Source organism: Hippoglossus stenolepis, chromosome 2, assembly GCF_022539355.2.
Source record: "Hippoglossus stenolepis isolate QCI-W04-F060 chromosome 2, HSTE1.2, whole genome shotgun sequence".
Taxonomy (NCBI): Eukaryota; Metazoa; Chordata; class Actinopteri; order Pleuronectiformes; family Pleuronectidae; genus Hippoglossus; species Hippoglossus stenolepis.
This window is the reverse complement of record NC_061484.1, coordinates 8,898,853-8,921,632: the sequence shown is the minus strand read 5'-3', so window position 1 is coordinate 8,921,632 and position 22,780 is coordinate 8,898,853. Positions and strand designations below refer to the sequence as shown.

General features: G+C 41.3%; 2 protein-coding genes and 1 long non-coding RNA gene across 8 annotated transcripts in view; 2 read left to right on the top strand and 1 right to left on the bottom strand.

Annotated features, from left to right (window-relative positions):
• Positions 1-13,499, top strand: part of afmid (arylformamidase) — a 13,898-nt gene extending 399 nt beyond the window's left edge. The window contains exons 1-11 of one of the 2 annotated variants that reach the window (XM_035174273.2): positions 1-169; positions 466-556; positions 1,900-2,004; positions 2,116-2,164; positions 2,247-2,332; positions 2,451-2,523; positions 2,717-2,814; positions 2,982-3,060; positions 4,338-4,473; positions 4,916-5,020; positions 12,718-13,499. The exon at positions 1-169 is cut by the window's left edge and continues 395 nt beyond it. In XM_035174273.2, coding sequence (XP_035030164.2) covers positions 140-169; positions 466-556; positions 1,900-2,004; positions 2,116-2,164; positions 2,247-2,332; positions 2,451-2,523; positions 2,717-2,814; positions 2,982-3,060; positions 4,338-4,473; positions 4,916-5,020; positions 12,718-12,747 — 882 coding nt within the window. In that variant the 5' untranslated portion in view covers positions 1-139 and the 3' untranslated portion in view covers positions 12,748-13,499. The other variant, XM_047342504.1, reaches the window with a different exon arrangement.
• Positions 12,814-15,451, bottom strand: LOC118119892. Of its 2 annotated transcripts, none has more exons than XR_004698153.2 (2): positions 15,322-15,451; positions 12,814-14,990 (listed from the first exon to the last, which is right to left on the bottom strand). It is a non-coding gene; the product is annotated as an uncharacterized LOC118119892 (long non-coding RNA). The 2 variants fall into 2 exon arrangements; XR_004698154.2 differs by lacking the exon at positions 15,322-15,451 and adding an exon at positions 15,073-15,180.
• On the top strand, positions 13,637-22,197 carry cant1b (calcium activated nucleotidase 1b). Of its 4 annotated transcripts, XM_035174231.2 has the most exons (6): positions 15,173-15,304; positions 15,413-15,565; positions 18,634-19,230; positions 19,334-19,474; positions 19,664-19,867; positions 20,260-22,197. In XM_035174231.2, the coding sequence occupies exons 2-6, from the start codon at positions 15,502-15,504 to the stop codon at positions 20,628-20,630; spliced, it is 1,377 nt and encodes a 458-aa protein (XP_035030122.1). In that variant the 5' UTR covers positions 15,173-15,304; positions 15,413-15,501; the 3' UTR covers positions 20,631-22,197. The 4 variants fall into 4 exon arrangements, with proteins under 4 accessions (XP_035030131.1, XP_035030141.1, XP_035030122.1 ...); XM_035174240.2 differs by lacking the exons at positions 15,173-15,304; positions 15,413-15,565 and adding an exon at positions 13,637-14,620; XM_035174250.2 differs by lacking the exon at positions 15,413-15,565 and having other exon boundaries at positions 15,171-15,304.
• The last annotated feature ends 583 nt before the right edge of the window (positions 22,198-22,780 follow it).

Genomic DNA, 22,780 nt, shown 5'->3' with positions numbered 1-22,780 from the left:
AAGTTTAAGGTCCAGGTGCTCAGTCAAACCACCAGCACCACCAGCAGCAGCAGCAGCTCCGCCAGGCACCGAGCACAGTTGGGTGGTTGTATCTGTCAGCACACTCCTGGTGATTTAAGCCACTTCAAGCGTTAAAACAATGCCGCACTGGACTGAGATGACGAAAGATGTAAGTGTTTACACTATTGAGTGGTATTTTCCTTTGGTCTCCCCTTGTGGGATCAGTGTGTGTACAACAGGCTTCTATAACTGTTTGTATTCTTAAGCTTCGCTTGTTTCACTATTCCTACCTGACAGCTAAATAAGGGAAGTCATTTAAAGCAGTAAGGGATTATCCCCTCACCAAAGCAGTGGTTTAAATATGAGCACTAGGGGGCGCTGTAGCCCGTTTCAGCGGCTCACGGTGGTGGGTGTCCCCAGCTCTTTCATGGCCGCCCGGCTGACTGTAGTGTGTCGGTGTGACAGGAGCTGGAGCGGCAGCTTGCACCCAGCCGCTGGTCGCACAGGATGTCTGCGGACGACGTGGTCAAGGCTCACGTCAAGGCTGTGAAGGAAGGTCGGTGTGTTGTTTGACATTAGAGGCGGATTCACCAAAAATACAGAGAAAAACAAGCAGTGTAGGAGCAAACACAGGTGTCGTGTCAAATGTTGTATCCCTGTGAGGATGTGTATCTCTGTTGATGTCGTCCCATTAGGACACTGGAGGCTGTGAAACATATAACCCAGGCTACTTGTATTCGCTATATGTATGTAATATACAATTTAGACTGTGACGATATGCCTCTGATGTTAAAACTATACAAATGACAGATTGATTTTGTGAAGATTTCTATAACAACTTCAAATTTTGTTTTATTTTTTAAGAAATAGCAGAATACAAGCTCCTACACCTGTACATAGTCCACACAGAGCGACATATTTGGGTTCATGTTGAATTTAGTGAGCATACTGTGCCAGCTTTTGTTGTCACAACTTCAAAGGAGAAACTGGAAACAGCCAAAATATGTTTCCTCTTCCTTTAGCAAATAAAATAAATCAGTAGTTGTTATACCATCGTCATGCTAGATGTAAATTTATATACAAATTTGAATACATTCAGTAGTTTTGGAAGGTATCTTAAGTCCTTATTAGAGGTCTGACTGCAGGGAGATGTCTGAGAGATGCAACATACAACAAAGCTCCCCAGCCAGAGTTTTATCAGGGATGTTTCTGTTCATTATCAGTCAGCACAGTAATCAACTAATGGAAAAGTGTTTCTGGATAAAACAAAGGCATAGAAAAATGCTGAGGTGAATATAATAACTAACTACAATGACATTCAGTTGAGCACATATCTCTGCCAAGTTCATAATCCTACATATGGTTGTCTAGTTCTAGAAATAGTAAAAAATTATAAAGATAAAATACATACTAGTAGAAATATAAAAGCATATAGAATATAAAAAAGTCTGATTACCTGAATGATTATTTTTCTTAAAACATAGAAAAAGAACATCAGGGGAAAAATCCAGGATCTGGGACTTATTCTGCATCCTCACTAAAAATTTTAATTAGTTCTTCTCACGCCTCATCCCTCCAGCAAGTTTGGTGAAAATCACTCTGGTAGTTTGTCTGTAATCCTGGCAACAAATATACAAAAAAAAAGAATGACCTTCTTGGCAGAGGTAAAAATCAAAAAACTTGAATCACATTGGTGGAAAGATCATTCTTAAATCCACTGTTACTCAGAATAATTTGCAACATTGCCTCCAATAATCTAAAACGCAGAGAAGTATAAAAAGTGATGGCTTCCAGTATAGACAGTATAGAGTATAGACAATGTAGCAAAAGACAAATATGTACATAGTCTCATTGTACATATGTTGATAATGTTGTGCTTTGATACCACGTGCTGTTCAGGTACACAGCGAGCCCGTGGTCTGGCTCAAACTTTACTCAACGTGCCATACGGGGAGGGAGATGGAGAGAAACTGGACGTCTACATACCCAAAACCAACTGTTTGGGTACGGACAGGAGTGGCTGTCATGACACGGAAACCTCACTCCATCATCTTCAAGTATTTAGAAGTTAATGTCAAGCATGAGAACTAACAGGCGTCATTCCCTCTGTTCCAGATGTCCCTCTTGTTATTTACATACATGGCGGCTACTGGCAGTTTCTCAGGTACAGTGTTCCACTTTCAGAAACCTCTGACTCTAACATAGATGTACACTAACCCTTTTTCATGCTGATGTTTTGTGCACAGTAAGGAGGAGTCAGGATTCATGGCTGTTCCACTCGTCGATAAAGGTGTGGTGGTGGTTGCCGTTGGCTACGACATCGCCCCCAAAGGTAGAATCTTTTCATTTCTGATAAAGTTTGTTTCTGTTCTCAGGGAAAGACAGAATATTTAAGGAGGATAAACTGATAATGTCAACTCTCTGCCTGTGGCCTTACTTTTCCTTTTCAGGTAACATGGACCTGATGGTGTCTCAAGTACGCAAGAGTGTTGTGTCCGTCATTCAGCAGTACTCTCACATCAGGTACCTTTGCTTGTTTTCCCCTGTTACCATCACCCAGTTTGAATTAAGATTGTTTTAATGCATCATGTTATTATGCAATTTGTTCTATCCCTTCTTCTTTCATTCACACAGAGCCAAAATGTCACCATTTCCATCATAAATCCTCTGTGTTGCAGTTTGTGTTTTATGAAATCTCTGATCTGATCTGTCTCAGTGGTCTGTACCTGTGTGGACACTCTGCTGGGGCCCACCTGGCTGCAATGGTCCTCTCCACTGACTGGTCACAGTACAGCATCACCCCTCAGATCAAAGGTGAGTACGACCAGGTGAACTGGGATGAGTGACACATACGGTAGACAATGCTTGACCTTATTACAATTAGCACCACAATTAAATGGAAGGAAACAGAAATACAAGGTTGAGACACATGCTGCATTATCAATTTACTGTTTTTAACTGTTTTCATAATTATCTTCCAGGGGCTTTCTTGGTCAGTGGCATCTACGACCTCCTGCCCATCCTGTCCACCTACGTCAACGAGCCTCTGAAGATGACAGAGTATGTAGATGGCAACGTTTAGTGCAATAACATGTACTAGTGCAAAGTGCCTGATCTAAACTTGCCTGTTTGGAATGGGCTATTTGTCTGTTGTTTTAGTGAACACGCTGTTGTTGTGATTGACAATGTCACTAAAAGTTAATGAGTCCCAGTCGCTGCTGCCACACAGCGCTGGTCACCTGTTCATTTGTATATTAATTTTTAACGTATCTAGTGTCCACATTACACCAAATTCAACACTGCACTTCCTTTGGTTTTATGAAGCCCGTTGTGGGTCCAGAAGGAGCCTCGTGAAGTCAAACACGTTGCTACATGTGATATCACTGATTTTACCAGACCTCTGTATCCTGCTCTTCATGGTGGCATGCAGCTCAGTGCTAGATCAGCCACTGCTAGCATAACACTCTCAATTCTCTGACTGAACCGTCAGCTGTCGAGTTGCATCGTGGGAAATGTAGGGACCAGGTTTTGACAAGGAATGTGTGAAAGGTTTATATCTGCGTTTCTGCTCCATCGGTTTTGATACTTGTTTTATAGCCATCTTGAGTGCGACAGTGTGCAATGCTACATTGGTGCAAGGGTATAATCTGATTACTGACCAGATAGACTAGGGTTTTACAGTAATCAGACTTTAACAACATGTAAACGCATCATGCCCTTTCCTACTTACCCAGATTACTCTTAGTAATCTAGAGTTTGTCAACCTGGACACCGCATGGTGCCATATATATATATATATACACATTTCTTTGTTAGATACTTCTTAGTAGCAAGTGTAATGTGAATATTTTACTCGTTTTGTATTAAAAGAAAAAAGTAACTATGACGCGTATAATCTTTTCAGGAAACTACATTTTGAGCCCATTTTAATTCATATTTAAAAAACTTGAGAAATGTAGCTGCTTAGTTATTGGAAAATTTCAGATCTAAAAATTGGATCATACTCGATAAGTTTTAGAAACAGCAATCCATAATTTCTATGTGTGCACCCATAAATGCCATGACAGTTATGTGGAAAGGATTGTGTGCAACTAGACTGTTTTGTGTGTGTGTGTGTGTGTGTGTGTGTGTGTGTGTTTTGTGTGTGTGTGTGTGTGTGTGTGTGTGTGTGTGTGTGTGTGTGTGTGTGTGTGTGTGTGTGTGTGTGTGTGTGTGTGTGTGTGTGTGTGTGTGTGTGTGTGTGTGTGTGTGTGTGTGTGTGTGTGTGTGTCCTCTGCTGCTCCGTCGTGCCAGTCAGTGTCTGACTCCTCTGTCCCCCGGGTGTCTCCTGTGTGCAGGGAGGTGGCGGTCAGGAACAGCCCCAGCAAGCTGGTCCCTCAGCTCAAACTCTCGTCCTCCAGTTGTCACATTGTTGTGGCCGTCGCTGAGAACGACTCGCCGGAGTTTCGCAAGCAATCAGAAGAATACTACAAAGTCAGTGCTGCTGATAGAGAATATACTGGAGTATAAAGTGCCTTATTATTAAGGGCTGTTAATATTTTTACTACTGATAAATGGAATAATATATAATTAGGATAGATTATTTCTAGGATAGTAGAACAAATATTACATAGGAATTAAGGGTGACTTTATCACACATATTGTATCACACATATAGCCACGTATTATTTTACTCCTTTGTCATTTTTAAACCCTAAATCCTTTTGTTAGAGTTATTTCCTTTTTTCACTGGTACAAATTATTAAAGTCTCAGTTGAAGTTAAGGGTTCCTGCTGATCAACAAAGTGACAAATTGTGTTTGATTTGATGTTTAAATAAACATCAAGTTAGCATGTTTAAAATGGTATGTTTGATATATGTGTATGTATCTCCTCACTTCTTCCTGTCATGACCTCTGTGACTTTCTGCCCTAAAGACTTTAGAGGCGTCAGGACTGAATGTGACCATGGAGGATGTGCCAAACACGGACCACTTCGATATCATTGAGCAGCTGGTAGATGGGGAGTATCACCTAACAAAGGTAAACAAGCACTCGACACTGTCGTAATTTCTGCAATCCCACCTTAACAACGAGGAACGAGACACAATTCTCTTACGGTATTGTCACACTTTAATGCTCAGAGCATGGTGCATACGACAAAGGTTAGTTTGTAATATGCACACCGATGGGAAACAGTTCTTTGTCTTTATACATTTGGCTCATCCCTCCCACTCTGGTTGGGTTTGTTACAAAGTCAAGGTCAGGATCTTCTGATGACATCAAGGCAACAATGCCTTAGTTAAAGCAATCAGGCCAAGATTCATTCAGTTGTACAGGATACAGCATGATCAAGGTTACATTGTATGAGATTCAATCATGATCAATCAAAGGGGAAATTAACATGATCATATTGTGGTCAAAATGTTACATTTCCCTTACAATCCCCCCTTTTGATCATGTTGGATCAACGCTTAAAGTAAACACTTTATAAGGTGGGGGAATACCACTGTCAGGGGTTGACCGATTGAGGTTACTTCAGTTGTGTGCCAAGATCATCAACATTAGATGGTGGAATCCAGTCTGGGATAGGGTAGAGGTCAATTTGCATAGCAGTAACAATGGCCTTAGTGCATTGTTTGTGTATCAGACCAATCATACAAGTGATAACAGAAATAGCAATCAAAAACATGACAATGCTTACAATCAATGTGCGAAAGAACGATGTACCCATGGATGACAGGGGCCAAACACCTTCGAAAAGGGTCCCACCCATGCACATCATGCAGATCTTTTATCCTTTGTTCAGTATTCTGTTTTAGCTTAGTTATCTCTGCGTCATTACTAGCAATATAGGAACAACATTCAGTATGAATAACTTGACATACACCACCCTGAGAGGCCAGCAAAGGTCCAAGGCCATTCTGTTTTCTGTTGCTACCCGTGCTACATCGTCTAAGCGCCTTGATGTAGCTGTTATGGTGACTGTAGAAAGATTCATGTGACGTTCTAACACTGTGGATAGTGACTGAATCTCTTCTTGGGACATAAACACCCCATATGAGGGTATTAGGAGTCCTAATACACGTTGGGTGGTTGTTATTGTGCGTCTGGCCTCGCGGTGGAGTGATGATAGCTCTGCTGCAGATACTTCTCTGATTAGGGGTACTAAACTGGACTGTCTGTTAAAAGAAACAGTCTTTGTTTGATTACAATAAGTAATATTTGCTGTAATTATGTGGCTAGGATCCTGTACACATAAAGAAACATTTGACAGAGGATGACCTCGCAGAGGATGCCTGGCGACTGAACAGTTGCGGGCTGAGGATTTAGCTGAAAATATAGGCTTTGAACAATTACGTACATTTAAATCCTAAGAACATTATTTGGGTTTGAGTTTTCCACGGGCTATCCACACTCCTGCCATGATGCTATAAGTATATTCTGTATTGCTTACTGGCCAGCATTCTGTCTCATTGCAGCTAGCAGGCACAGCTAGGAATTCTACGATGATTTGACCATTGCATGCACAATGGTCTCGAACTTGGATATTTTCCACAGTACTGCAGTTTTTAACTCACTTGGTCTGTAGCGCTCTGTTAAATTCTGATAAGATAAAATAAATGATGTCCATTTCACTCAGGTCGGTTATGATGAGTTAGCCCTGGAATATAACAGTCTGAGAAGGTCTCTGTAATTTTTGCAACTTTAAATACTTTAAGGTCTGCTACTGATAATGGTACAGGCATTACCATAGGTGTCTGTGATAATGTAGGTAAATGTTGGCAGATCCAGCAATCAGAAATGTTTCGGGCAGTAAACCCATACTTGCATCATAGTGATGACTAAATTGTCTTTATCAATTATGTATCGTCTCATTCGCTTGTATTGTTGATTTGCAGGAGGTGTGGACTTTGTTGTGTTTTACAAATTTGTGACTGGTGGCCAATCGCGTCCATACGGCATGTAGGTCGTGCCTTGTGTTTTTGACACCAGATTACAGATTGTTTCAGATATTTAGCTGTGTTGAGCTCATTGTACGGCAACATGTTGTTCGTTCAAGATCACGGACTGTCTCCCCAAAGGGGTGCTGGAGTCTATAGTCAGGCATTGATATTTAGCCCTAACCCTCCCCTTTTTCTTTTTCTTTTTTTTTTTTTTGTTCCTTCTGTCTTCTTTTGCTGTTTCTTCCTTGGTCTGCAACAGCTGTTGGTTGTTGGTAGGTTTTTACACCTCAGTGAGAGCAGCCGTCTTTCTTCTGCTTCTGTTCCTTGTCTGTGAGTGGAGCGGGACTCTCTCCCTGGGCCTCCGTCTCAAGTGGCGGCACCTTTCTGCAATGGCTGGCATGTGTCCCGGTGGTTCTTTCTTTCACATTAACTGCTGTAGGTTATCAGCACCCAGTCTCCTGGTTTCAGGTTATGCAACTGGCCCTCTGCTGGTTGCGGTAGTGTTGCTTTTACCTGTGTGTATAAGGCTCAACATTTTGGTTAAGTGCACACAGTAACTAAGCATCACATCTTCTAGGAGTTCTGAGTTGAGGACTTGATTTTCTTGGGGGAGGGCCATCTCGGTATTCATAGGTCTGCCTGGAAGAATTTCAAATGGTGACAGACCTGTTCTGGCCCTTCCCCTCCCTCTCATGGCCATTAACACTACCGGTAGTGCTTTTATCCATGAGAGTCCTGTGTCATCACAGCATTTGACCAGTTTGTTTTTAATTGTTCCATTTTCTCTTTCAACTGCTCCACCACTCTGTGGATGATAGGTGCAATGCTGTTTCAGATTGATACCTAAAAATGTTGAAAGTTGATTATTTGCATTATTTACAAAAGTTCCGTTATCACTGTTGATTTTATGTGGGATTCCCAATGGGGAATGATTTCTCGCACTAACACCTTTGCCACTGCAGAGGCATCTGCTTTACCTGTAGGGAAAACTTCAACCCATTTAGAAAACATGTCAACAGCCACAAGACAATATTTCTTTCCTTCACATGGTGTTAGTTCAATGAAATCCATTTGCAAGTGATCAAACGGTTGGCCAGGGGCTTGTATGTCCTGGCCTCTTGTAGTGTTGCTTGTCAGACAAATTAAACATTTTGGAAAAAACATTGTGAGTAATTTGTGAAACCCGACAATTTTCAATAAAAACAAAAAACAAACAAACAACAAATAAACATTTAAACAGACATGGACGGCCGTCCTCAGATTGACATACATTGTTAACATATGTACATTCAGCCCTTTACAGGCTGCTTTCTCTATGTTGTTAGCATGGCTCTGTGCTTCTGCTAAATCTGTGAGAGAAAGGCAAGAGGAGTATCAATCAATTGTGACATTTACAGTATGTTGGTTAGTTTGCCGCTTCCTTTGCTGCTGTATCTGCTTGAGCATTACCTGTTGAAACAGAATCACTTTTAGTGTGAGCCTCACACTTACAGACAGATATCGCTGTAGGGAGTAAAATGGCTGTTAATAGAATTAGGTTGTTGCTCTAGCAGAATAGAAGATACAGAATATGGCACTAACAATGTGACCTCTTGATATCCTTTCTGCTTAGACAGAGAGGCTGACCCAATGCCAAGCTATCTAATTTTTTTAAATTTTTTTAGGAGAAATACGCCACTGGTCGTTGTACTCTACTGTTGTCATGAAACCCCCTTTCTCATTTACAGTCTGTGTAAATGATCTGTTTTGATCCGGTAGTCCCAGTGTAGGTCTAGAAGTCAGTCTGTTGTAGCTGGGTAAATGCTGTGTCAGCGTCTGTCGTCCACGTCAGGTTGTCTGTTGGTCTCAGTCCTTGGCCATGCATAACATACAAGAGTGGAGCCTCCAGGGATGCATAATCACAGATCCACTGTCTACAGTAGCCTGTCATCCCTAAAAATGACATTAATTGTCTTTTGGTACGCGGTTTTGGAATCTTGAGGATGGCTTCCACTCGTTTGAGCTCAATGTTTTACCGCTGCTAGAAATTTCGTGTCCTAGGAAAGTTACACTTTTCTGGACAAATTGCAGCTTAGCCAGGCTGGCCTTGTGGCCCTGGTCTGCAAGATATTTTAGCAATGCTACTGTGTCGACTTTTACAGGCCTGTTTTGTTGGTGAACAAATCATCAACTCATCAACATATTGTATCAGCGCGCTTCCCGCTGGTAACTACAAGTCCTCAAGACTTGCATATAACACCTGTGAGTCGACTGCAGGGGATTCCACAAAACCTTGGGACATACATCTAAATGTATATGATTTGCCCTGGAATGTGAAAGCAAACCAATACTGAGAGTCCGGATGAACTGGGACACTGAAAAATGCATTAGCCAAATCAACAATTGAAAAAAAACAAAAAAAACACGTGCTTTCTGGTGGAACTAGAGAAACTTGTATATTATCTTTCTCTCTTTTTTTTAAATTTTAATTCATTTAATAGGCATTCTTACTGGTGAGTGTGCACATGGAATGATGACTCCGGTTTTTACCAGGTTTTTAAATACTGGTGTTATCCCTGCTACTGCTTCTGGTTTGAGTGGATGTTGTGCTTGACATAAACGGTATGTGCTCTTTGGTGTCACATTGAGAGGTTCAGTCTCTTTAACTAATCCCAGATCATACTTATCATTAGCCCATAACTTTTGTTGCACTTCTTGTAACTCTGAAGAGTCAATGGTTAACTGAGAAAAATGTATCCAAACCTTTAGTTTAAATTTAGCAGTTTGTGCTAAATGCACAGTTCGTTTTCCCCCAGAAAAGTGCTCTGAAATGGGCATCTGTATGTTTGCATTCGGGGTGAATATTGAATTCCTTCTCCCCTATCCTCCCATGTACAATCTCGTGAACACCGAGTGACCCAGGGTGCCAAATTTTCCCACTGCACATCATTTGCTTTAGCTAGAGACACATGTGGTGATGAGTTATGTATATTAAAGAATTTGGCTACTGCGGGGGTCAACACAACAGTCAATGCGCACATTCTATTATTGTAATACACCCAATCACTAGTAATAAAATTGCTTTCTTTATCTTCCTGGAACCAGCTTTTTCAAACTCTGTGTCTGGTCCTTCACTAACTGTGGCTGTGCAATGTAAATCAGGTGCTTGCATGACGTCGTGTGTGTGTGCTATTTCAAGCAGATCTTAGGTTATGTACCTGGGCCCGAGGGTAACAGGTCCCATTGGTATATGTACAGTGGCTTACCATGATCTGGTTGTACATATTCATCTGGGATATCTCATGTTCTGGTGACTTTAACCCCTTCCTCTGTACAATGCAAAATCAAGCCTAAAACACACATTAGGTCTCTTGCTAACAAATTTACAAGTCAACATTTACTTTTTATATCCCCATCTGTTTTGGTAACAGACAGTGGTGTGGTAAATGATTATTTAATTGTGGTGCCTGATGCCCCAACAGTGAAAATATATATACCACTCAATTTTGGAAGATAATTTTTGTTTTATGGCCCCAGAATCAACCAGAAATGTGATATTTTTCCTGCTACCTGTAGAGTTATTTCAGGTAAAACTTCAGATCCACTTGTTTTTTGTCATGTTAAACAATTCTTTGTAATGTTTGTACGTGTATGTGGTGTTGGGGGTGCGTTCACCTGAATCTGGAGTCTCCTCTGCCTCTGCCGCAAGCCATGCCTCATCCTCTGTGCAGTCTCCGGGATAAGTGAAAAAGAAGTCCAGTGGATCCCCTTTTCAGCCTTGTTCTGTTACAGTCTCTCGCACAGTGCTCAGGGTCTTCTGGTGGCAACATTCAGCTGTTTTCTTTGAAGACTTTCATCAATCTGACCACCTATTCAGCAGGCTGTTCTCATAAAGTCTCTCCACATGTCCGCGATACACAGCATCTGTTCTCCAGTCATAGCGCATGTCTGTCTCTGGCCAGTCTCCTTATACTTTGCCCCATTTCAGTTTCATGCTGTGGAGCAAGAGACTTCTGGTTTCTCTCAAATTCTGCCTTTACTGTTGTACAATTTGGGCCAGTACTTCAACAACTGCAGCCCATCCTTGTGTGGCTATGTCTGGCAGTTCACTGGAAATTCAGCGCATCTCCTCTGGTGTCCAGGCTCTGTAGACATACATCACTGCATCGGCGTCTGCTCTTGGATTAGGCACCTCAATCATTGGGAGATTGTGGACATCTCGTGCTCTTGTTCTTGTGGATATGGGACTTGTGCCGCGATGGTTGCAGCGGCCTCACTATGGGGTTGGAGCGGATGCTGCGCCTGATTTGGTGTTCTGTTGCGGCCGACTGTACTTGGATGTCTCGGTATGAGATAGCAGGCTGTTGGTTCAGGTGACTCTGATATGCGGCTGAGGCAGGGAGGAGATCCAGTTCTTTCTGTGAATGTGAGAGCTGAGGACATTGATTAGTTTCCCTCCCCTCCCTCTTGCGCCCCTGCTCACTACTTTGTTGTCGGTGTCTTTTATTTTTTTTTCTGATTCACACATCATAAATGCTCTCTGATTTATTTTGGTTTTACCCTTTATTTTGTCATATTTCCCAATTTATTTTGGAGCGTCTGTATATGATTTATACTAAAACTACCATTCTCAGAAAATTCAAACTTTCCTACCCACAACAGAAGCTGTTTACAGGAGTCATCACCATGTTTCTCACACATAATTTTTGCACATCCCATTAGATCAGAAACTTCAGTAAAAGGTTTGCTACTAAGTTTCCCCATTTCGATATTAATTCGCAGTCACTCACTTACCAGCAAACAGAGATCTCTCTCAGACATGACATTCATTGATATTATTCATTATTTCCTTTATCAATGGGTCGTCACCCCTAAGTAATGTCACTCTACCTCAGACGTCACCCCGTGGTCTTCAATACTGTATCCTCCTTAAAAAAATTTTAGATGCCGTATCGAACTATCTTCATTCCAAGATCTCACAAGCAGCCTCTTCTCACCCTGGGAGTCGATTACGACTTGCCCTCAGGAGAGAAAGACTTCTGGTTCTTGGGCAATTTAGAATCCTCACCGACTGCGCGCAGATTTATACTTGGTCTTGAAAGTGGTTTGAAGCGTGAATGAGTTAGGCATCCCGGACGAGCCCCCAAATTGTCGTGGCAATTTCTGCAATCCCACCTTAACAACGAGGAACGAGACACAATTCTCTTACGGTATTGTCACACTTTAATGCTCAGAGCATGGTGCATACGACAAAGGTTAGTTTGTAATATGCACACCGATGGGAAACAGTTCTTTGTCTTTATACATTTGGCTCATCCCTCCCACTCTGGTTGGGTTTGTTACAAAGTCAAAGGTCAGGATCTTCTGATGACATCAAGGCAACAATGCCTTAGTTAAAGCAATCAGGCCAAGATTCATTCAGTTGTACAGGATACAGCATGATCAAGGTTACATTGTATGAGATTCAATCATGATCAATCAAAGGGGAAATTAACATGATCATATTGTGGTCAAAATGTTACATTTCCCTTACAACACCCAAATAATTTGACCTCTAAGTCAATATGAATGTCAATGATGTTTTCTAGGATGTCTACTCTTCTGATTTCACCCTCTGATCATTAACTGTATTATTTGAAGGTATTATGTAAGGTATACATGTACCACCTTGAACCATAAGAAATATTCTGATATAAGAATATTATCCTGAAAACAACTTTTCAACAAATATAACTATAAAAGTATTATAGTCTTCAAAGATTTGTAATAGTCTGAGAACAACCAGATGTGTTTTAATTTCTTAATTCTTTCCAGCTTCTCTTGAAGATGATGGGAAAGAGCTGAGGTGTCTTCGATCCATCATCTAATATTAACATACCTCTGAATGAACACACACCCACCACCCACCAATAATATATAATAATATGCATTATTTAATTATCCCGCACTGATGTACAATGTACAATCTATCCTCTTTGAATGATTAAGACTAATACAGCACAGATCGTTTTGAACGTCTAGTTTCATTGTTTTTGCTGAACTTTGTTCACGGTAGTTACTGTGCTCAGAAAATGTCCTAAATAGGCTCAATGTGTCCCAACCACATTAACACATAGTAAAGACATTGTGTGCCTCAAGCTGAATCACTTCAAGGATGGTGAATGTAGCCAATCATACAACTGATAAACCTGCTGGTATTCACTTGTAAACAGTGACAATCTGCACCACGACTTGAAGTCCTCAGAAAGGACAATCACAGCTTAATGACAAACCCTACAAAGTGAATGAAGCTTTTTACTGCAGCCTCCACAGTGATGATATGTTACGCAGGGACATTTAATGTGTCATCCACAAATGGTTAAATATTGATAAAGAAAACTATATATTTGCACTTTTTATTTTACATTAATGAAGTAGCAGAATACTGATGTTAAAACAGACATATCAAAAAAAATGTGAATAACTGATGCACATTGTTACGTCCTGCCCTCATTCTAGCATCTTTATTAATCGTCTGCATCATTGTTTATACAATGTTCTGTTAATCATCACTGTAGATTATTGAGAATTATCACAATAAATGTTTTATTTGTGAACTTATGTGTTGGCAGTTGTTTATGTATTTGATGTACTATTTTTTTAATGTATAAACTAGTCACATGTTACATATCGTCTCCAAATATAGATATACAGAACTGTTTCCTCTTATTATAGCTTCATTATCTTTATTTTAAAAAGCTGTGCGAGTCATATAAATGAAGACTCTGATGTTTAATGACTTTTTTGACAGATAAGACTTAGTGGGGATCATTTTTCATCACTGGAACCATTATTTCAGGTTTGTGTAATAATAAACAGCAGACTGGAACCATAGGGACCATTAACGGGTAGGGTGATAGGGTCATGGCCTGAGGGCTCGTTCCCTGTTCTTCTCAGAGAAAGTAAGATTACCCTAAACATTTCTCTTAGTTATGAACTTAGTTAGCAGTAGTTCACTATCAGTTATAGAGTGGCTTTGCCTCTGTTATGCTAAAATAAGACCATCCTGTATTCATCCCATTCTGGGGAAAGTTTTGTTACAGCAACAAGTTCAATTAAATTCAATGTTATTTGTATTGCAACAAATCACAACATTCCTCATGCACTATCTCAAGGCTCCTTAGATTGTTATTACAGAGACCCAACAGTTCCTACAATGAACAAAGACTTGGCGACTGTGGGAAGAAAAAACAGGAGAAGCCTCCAGCAGAACCAGATTCAGCGTGTGTGACCATCTGCTGCATTCAGCAATGGATGGTAAAAATAGAAACATCAGTAAAAGTAATACATATCTAATAATATAATATAACTGTGTGTGTGTGTGTAATGCATGCCATACATATTATACAGTGTGAGCAGAGTTTGTTTCAGGATTGCACTTAAGATATATTGAATTTTCACAGATGGAAAATGAGTATTACACAGTGAGATGAGTCAGAGCTTAGTGAGATATATGTGATGCGTGCTGCTGCTGCTGCTGAGGTGCATTCTAATCGGGTATAGCTTTTGACAGTGTGTATTTTCACTGTATATTCAGTAGCTTTAGACAGCGACATCAGCTGATCGGGTCCACACGGCTCATACAGTCCACAGTCTCCAGGCAGGAGGAGCTAACGGAGAGAAGCCGCCGACATCACCGGTCCATCAGTGGAGCCGAGCAGAGGAGCCTCTCCACCAGGTGAGCACGAAGCCTCCACACGACACCAAGGGACGACCCGGATAAACTGTCACTTCGGCTAACTGCTAACAGCGTTAGCGCCGCTAGCCTGTCAAAGGTTAGCGCTAGCAGGCTCGAGTTGCTAGCTGGTGTTAGCCGCACGGCTAACATCCCGAAACAGGAACCGGCGTGTTTGTATTTCCCGTTAATGATTCGCTAACGGTCTTATTCACAAGTGTGTCGGAGTTGAATGCTTTAACTTCAACCAGAGGAAAGTGGTGAATAGTCCTCAGGTTTAAACTTGTTGTGTTTGTGAAGCAGCAGCCGGTCAAAGTTTGTTGGGTCCCTGCCTTCGTGGCTGTGGGTCACACACAGGGAGCAGCGGTACGAGCTGTGGAATCAGAAAGACATCATTAGTAACTAATATCTCAACGAGGTCAAGTTACTGCCATGGCCTTCGATTTCAGCGTAACTCATCCAGTTGAGAAACTTGAGCTGCTGTAATGGAGAGAACTTGGGAGGAGACTGGTTGAGACATAGACCAGTTCTTCATGTGGGACAGAGAGAGGGCTGCTGGGACGTGGAGTTCTTAATGGGATGAGTGAGAAAAGGAAAGGGCCGGATGGGAACAGCGTGTTCAGTTTGTTTAGTAAACTCTCCGCCCGGAAAAAACCAGGCGTGTAACGCCACTGGTCAAAGCCTGAGGTGAGTTACTCAACTACCTGTTGTGGGATCTGTTCATCCTCTGAGTTCGCCTGGGCTCGTGGTGAAGAAACAAGAAGCGGGCTGACTTATTCTTGTTGTGACTTCCAGTTGCACGCACCCTGGAGATAAGAGGAGGGGGCTGAGGTGTAGATCATTGATGTGGGACGGAGACACAGGGACGCGGAGTTCATTATGGGATGCGATCACAGCAGAGCGGCGCCATGGTCACAGCGAGTTCGGGGGAGAAGAGGCGAAGGAAGGGTGAATACTGACAGTCTTCATACAGACAGGGGTGGGGGGGTGTATGGGCCAGGCTTTCAATAGTGACAATAAGGGCATTGTGTGTTTGACATGCGTGTTACATAGATTGCTTGTTAACTGATGAGGCTGAACTTCCCGATGAAGAGGCAGACAGGGGGGGAAGTATGTGATGTCAGATTGTGTGTTCCACTTCATTAATACTAAATGACAACCGTCCGAGTCCACTCACATTTTAGAGCATTCTTTTCTCTGTCTTGATCCTTTTTTTACTGATGCAGTTGTGACATTTATTTTTTGGTTTGCTAAATTGGGAACATTGATCTGTGGTATAACATAAGTGCTCTGCCAAACCCAGACCCGCCTACATATTGCTTCAGCTCCACCATCAATGTGTAACTTATTTACTGTAGTATTGCTCAAGATTAGGATTGCATTAACTATAGTACTGTCTTCATGTCACGTTATGTTGCAGCCATACGTTTCAAGCTCAAACAATCATGTGTAATTGCTGAGGAAGTGGTTCACCTTTTGAGGGAAATTGTTTATTTTTTAAACCATGCTGCATTTCAGTTTGAGAATATCACTATAATTTCTTAAATATCAATAAAGCACAAGTTCAATATAAATCTAATATATAACGCTTTACTGTTTAGAATGAGTTTGTTATTTTCTACGTATGAAGAATAGTTTAAAATTCTCATGTCAGTATCAGGTTCAGTCTTTAAACTTATTATTATTGACAGATATTGATATTTTTTATTATGGTAAATGTTTTGGCCATATGGTCAATCCATATGCTTCATGTTAGTTTCTTTTTTTTCCTTACAACAAGAGAGGTCATGTTTGATGATGTGTTTTAAAAATGATACTATGTTTTGTCTGTAAAATTATTTAAACTTGAAAACACCGTATTCTGTGGCTCACTACAGGGGAGCTCAACCTATGCCAACACCGGAACACAGTTACTGTACCAGTCGGTTGCCCTTGACGACACAAAGGTTGAGGGTTACCTTGGTGTTCAGAGTCTCCCAAAACAAGCATGTCTCTCGTATTTCAGTGGGCAGGGCGTCTGATGGCGTGTCATCCCAGCCCTATTACATAAACCTGAAGTATTTTGAAGAGCCTGTTTGTAACTCAAGTGAATGTAGACGACATCTCCTTTAAACACACTAAACCAAAGTTCACATGTTAGTATATTAGTGTGAGTTTGTGAATTTCTGCATTTGTTCAGCACGCTTTTAGATTTGGACTTTTGCTTCTCCTGGATTCAGGCTTCAAACAAATTATTCATTACACAAGACTCCAACCGACATGTGAGGTGTCAAACTGATACTTAAGTAAAAGGCAGAATTATAGGAGTAGATGACAAGTGGAGGTGGTCTTTATTTCACATACTGGTCTCAACTCTGATATCACACTATGAGGAAGTCAAATGTTGGGTAATTTTCTTCCTACACTAATAACATGCAGTTATAATATCTACAGAACATTTTTGTACCTAAGTAGGACAAATAATTTAGCATCAAAATCCAAATAGAGCAAGGTTCATTTATCATCCTGTGGAACTATGACGACCCGGCTTCCTACTCAGTTTGCATATTAAGAGGTTCTGCTTGAACATCACAACAAAGCTCTGTTGTGAAGAGAGAACAATAAACAAGAGCCTATTTTCAGGGATCTTACTTCTCCGTTGCTACTCTGGATTTCTGTCAGTTGGATTTCAAAGAGAGAAATTGGAGTGTCTGCCTGCAGGGCTCCTCTTTTGTGTGCATTTCCAGTCCTGACAGTGGATCTGACCTGAGAGTGGAGCCTGCACCTCAAACAAACCGACAGAGGAGCCCTGCAGGTAGAGGCCCTGTATGAGCTAAGTGTGGAGCTGAAGAGGAAAATGAAAACCAGGAGAGCCCAGCAGCTGTGTGGAACTGTTTAGTGTAGTGGGTAGAGAGTGTGAAAGGTAAATAGACAGTTAATAACCCAAATGCATATATTCTTGAAAGTCAGGGGTGTCTAGCTACCTAATGTTATAGCTGCCTCTGCCTTTTTACATCACAAACTATGGTAAATGAACACCTAATAAAAAAAAGCAGGCTCTTTAAAAAGGCGCCATGGAACCAGGGAGAGTGTGAACACGCTGTCCCTAGGGGCCTCAGGTCTCTTTATCCTGCCCTCTCTGTGTGCCTGTCATTCAGGGTGCACATGAGAATCACAACCAACTTAAAGCAACACTACGTACAGAAACCCTTACTGAGCAACAGCGCCCTCTGCAGCCACACAGTGATCATTCTGTTGGGCTCCATGTCCAGAGTCATTAAATCGTTTTCATGTGGAAAAAAATCAAAGCCAATCAATGTGTTGAGCTCTGACTCTAGTCCAACTCACTGAACTGAAATACAACTGAATGGTGGATATTACCCATGATCCCCAGCTTCCCGAACCAGAAGAGCTGTTGCTGTAACAAATACACCAACTCTGTTTAGAATATTTTAAAAGTTTCCTCACTGAATATCGGCGAAAAACGCTGGTTTTTAATTACTTCAAAGTCTTTTTGAACTGACCGCATTACTCTTGAACTTGCTGGGTCGGATTCTGGCAATCTAAGCTCATTTATCAGTCAGTTACGAATTCTCGCAGGAGATCACAGATGTGTGTTGTGAGGAGTGGGAACGAAAGTGGCACCATTCTCAAGTCAGTTTTCTATCAAACTAAATTTGAAGCTGTTTTTTTAAGGTACAAAAGTTGTATAGTGTTGCTTTAATGCTCATTAACATTCCAGGCTAATGTCAAAGTAGTGTGTAGAAGTGTAATCAACGTGTAATCAACCATGCAGCATTGTGCAACAAACTTGTTTTTTCTCTTAAAATGAATAAAGAACCAATTAGAATACCATTAAAGTACCACATTGATAAGCAGTATCAGTAAGATTGTAGTACTGTAAAAATGATTTTAGGGTTTATGGTTTAACTTAGCTGTTTTCTAAATGAATTAAATGAGATGCAGTTCTCTCTCCCTTAAAACCACATCCATGCCTTTTTCCTGATCTTTTTCTCCCTTGTTTTTTCTGGATCCAGGCCATGATAGTCATCAGCCCAAGTCTACGCCTGATGTCGAGAATGAAGACAACTCTTCCATGACCTCCTTCGGTGTTGCCGTCCGAGGCCTCCCTCTGGCCTTGGCGTCCATGACACAAGCTGCCACCTCCGACTCACGCTTTCACCCAAAATGGCGGGCGATCACTGTGGCGACCCTGCTGGGATTAGTGCTTATTGTGTATCTGCACCTGACAGTAGGGGACAGAGACACTCCTACCAGAGGTTACTATCGCAACAGGGCTCACAGTTTGGAACTGTACAGAGAGGGTCAGGAAGACATCTTCAGGGACGCTAACAGACAAACTGGCCGTAGCCTTGCTGGCCGTCAGAAAAGGGAAAAGCCTTACAATGACACTTATCCGTTAAGTCCACCCGAGAAGACAAGGAACGGCATCCGGTACCGCATAGGTGTGATCGCAGACCTGGACACAGCATCTCGTAGCTCTAAGGCTCAGACGTGGTTCAGCTACATGAAAAGAGGATATCTGACAGTTTCAGAGAGCGCAGACAGACTGCAGGTGGAGTGGGACGCTGAGACCGTCACCCTGGAGAGTCATCTGGCTGAGAAAGGACGAGGTATATGGTCTTGTAAATTTATAAGCTATATTCTGGGTATATGTTTATGTGTTCAAATCAATGTGTGAGTAATCTAATTTCATTTTACTATATCCTGCTGCAGGAATGGAGCTGTCAGAGCTTGTTGCATTTAACGGGCACCTGTACACTGTAGATGACCGTACAGGTGTGGTGTACAGGATCGAGGGAAACCAGGCTATTCCCTGGGTAATATTAACTGACGGCGATGGGTCAGTGTCCAAAGGTCAGTTTCCAGTTGACATCTAGAGTATTGCTTTTCTTCAGCAGCATAAATTTGGTACACAGCTTACAACTGAACGACAAGCAAGTTAAGCTTTCTTTAACTGGGAAAAATAACTTTAAAATGTTGACGGTAATTTCCGCGGTGATCCACATGCCTCCTCACAGATCTTTATTTTTCCTGTGTGTGCAGGGTTCAAGGCAGAATGGCTGGCAGTGAAGGACGAGCACCTGTACGTTGGTGGCCTGGGGAAGGAGTGGACCACGACCTCTGGAGAAGTTGTCAACAACAACCCAGAGTGGGTGAAAGTTGTTGGCTACCATGGCGACGTGGAGCATGAGAATTGGGTACCACACTACAATGCCCTGCGGAGTGCAGCAGGGATCCAACCACCAGGTGCTGACAGATTGTTTAGGTTTCCTCTTCATAGTCCCATCTATCCTAGTATTGAAAGACCAATTCACTAATGGTCGGGAACCTTTCAGTCCATTTTATATTTCCAAGTAATGCATGATGTAATGCAGAGTGACAAAAAAAAGTGTGCAGTTTTGTTCTACTTTAAGAGAAAAAATATCATCCAGTTGATTTACTGCTGTCTCGATATCAGCGACAACCTGCTTGGTTGTTAACAAAAATGACATATCATATAGAACCCATCTTATTTTAAAGACACTATCTACAGTTTTTAGCAAGTTGTCTTAACAAAACTTTGAAAGCCGAGAGAAAATAATAGCTTTCAATTACACACAATCAACTCCTATTCATTCTGTTGCTTCTCACTTCTACAGGCTACCTTATCCACGAATCAGCATCTTGGAGCGAGCGTCTCCAGCGCTGGTTCTTCCTCCCTCGCCGTGCCAGCCACGAGCACTACGAAGAGATCGCAGACGAGCGGCGTGCCACCAACCTCCTGCTGTCCTGCCCTGCAGACTTCAGCTACATAAGCGTACGGCACGTCGGACCGCTCAACCCCACCCATGGCTTCTCCTCCTTTAAATTTGTTCCAGACACAGACGATCAGATCATTCTGGCCCTAAAGTCAGAGGAGGATGCGGGCAGGATCGCCACCTACATCATCGCGCTCACACTTGACGGCCGTGTGCTGATGCCCGAGACAAAGATCGGGGACGTGAAGTATGAAGGGCTTGAGTTTATTTGAAAGCGACAGGGCTGAAGGTGCACATGTTCCTGTAGGCAAACTCTGCAGGGGTCCTTCATGTCTCAGATGTTAAAGAACTGAACTATTTATATGCAACACTGTTGTTTTAAGTTTTAAGTATACATTCTCATCTCGGTTCTACTGTGCAATACCTTATGACACAAACGTTTATATTTCATAATTATATTACATGATGACTGAGAGGTGCAACAGAAGATAAAAGTGCAGGAGAAAGCCACACAGCCAGGGGAGAACAAATAAGCTGCAGACCTGTATGTGACTGATGTTAGACAGCAGTGACTGTCAGCACACACCAGTCACCACCAAATAAGATTTTAAACTAACTTAAGTCAGTGCAGGTAAAATTATGGAAGCCTATTTCTGCCACTTAGTTGAAAAAAATTGTATAAATCATTATAATGAGAAACCTTCTCAATATAATGACTTACTATCTCAAAATAACAAGTTCATATCCCAAGTTAATGAGTGTCCCATAATTTCACCTTACTATTTTATATTTTATACTTTTTAATCTCATTTGATTTAGCATCTTGTTTTGTTTCACTGGTGGATATCGGCTTCCTTATTAAATAATACAGTCTCAACATGGAGTTCCGCAGGACTCACACATATTCGATGTGTTAATGCTTGACGGTGGGTTTGCCCAATATTTTGTGCCGTCGCAATCATCTTAACAACAACAATCACAATTTCTTTCTTGAGACACACAACATAGTTAGCTTTCATGCTAACATGCTATGCTAGTTATCAATACAATGCTAAAGAGAAGTAAGTGCAAATAAAATCCACAACCAGATGAACGTACACCAGGGTCACCAGCTGCCTCTGCCTCCTCTTTGAATTAACATTAACATACAAACAGTATTAAACTGATTTGATTGGCTGGTGCCTTCACTGCCACATAAAAAGTTTAGGGCTACACAACCACACACAGCACGATAAACATGTAGCAACAAAACCACAATGCAGATCGCCAACGAGTGCCCCACCCACAGCATTTCCATAAAATATTTCAACACATACTTGTGAGTCCTGCATTAAACCTCCTGGTTTGATGAGACACTTCTGACATAGAAAGGTTTGCTTATGTTTCTGTCATACACCAGATCAATGTGGACCTCCTCCACTGCAGCTGAACTCTGCTGGTGGCTAAACACTCAGGGGAACAAGGTGAAACAGCATGTTCCAAAACAAATAGAAATGAATGTCCTTAAATGACTTGAAATATTGAGCTTATTCGTTGCTTTTGTATTTTACTTTGACCTTTTAAGACACTGACGTTTCTCTTATTAATTTTGTATTGATTTATATATTAATGGGTACAGCCATTATCATTGTCATTATAGCAACCTCTGCTCTGTTAAACATGATAAATTATTCTGGGCAGGTCCTGCTCATTTGTTCACTCACATTTTAATAAACTGAATATTATCAGCTTTTTAAGCCAGTAGACTGAAAAACCAGCGACTTTATACAAAGATAAACAATTAATATATTCATTTTGTATCATCTGAAAATACATATTAAAATGTCTTCTTTTCTTTAAGCGACTTGTCATGTTTGTGTGTACCACCTACAGACACCTGTTTGATTTACAGGGCAAACTGTTAATAGTGATCAACTGGTCATATGGGTCACAAAGCTAGGGACACCTCATTCTTGTACAAATTCCTTCAAAATAATTTGATTAGTTTTCATTTGGGGTCTTTTCAAACATAACACATGGAAAAATTCCTTTTACGCTGTTGTCACATTATTAGGTTCTAACTTATTCAGGGGTTTGAACTGCTGATGTGCAGCGACTGCTCCTTCCTGCTTGTTTTGTGTTGAATTTATATATGTGCACTCTAGTGGAAAATTGCTCAGGGCCTTCTTGTCCTTCAGAGGAGGCCAAACAAATCTACATTTTAAATGTTACGTTTAATCTCACTAAATAGTTAACAAAGGGTTAATGTCCTAAAACCCAAACAGATCAGATTGTTCTTTGTCATTGTCTAAATAGAGAAAGAGTTATTTGACCTTATGACTAGGACAGAAGGCACGAAACAGGTGAATTGATGTGAAGGCCCAGCTCTAATACTCACTGGTGCAAACAACCCTCTCTGTTTGCGTTTTGGGACTTTTACAGT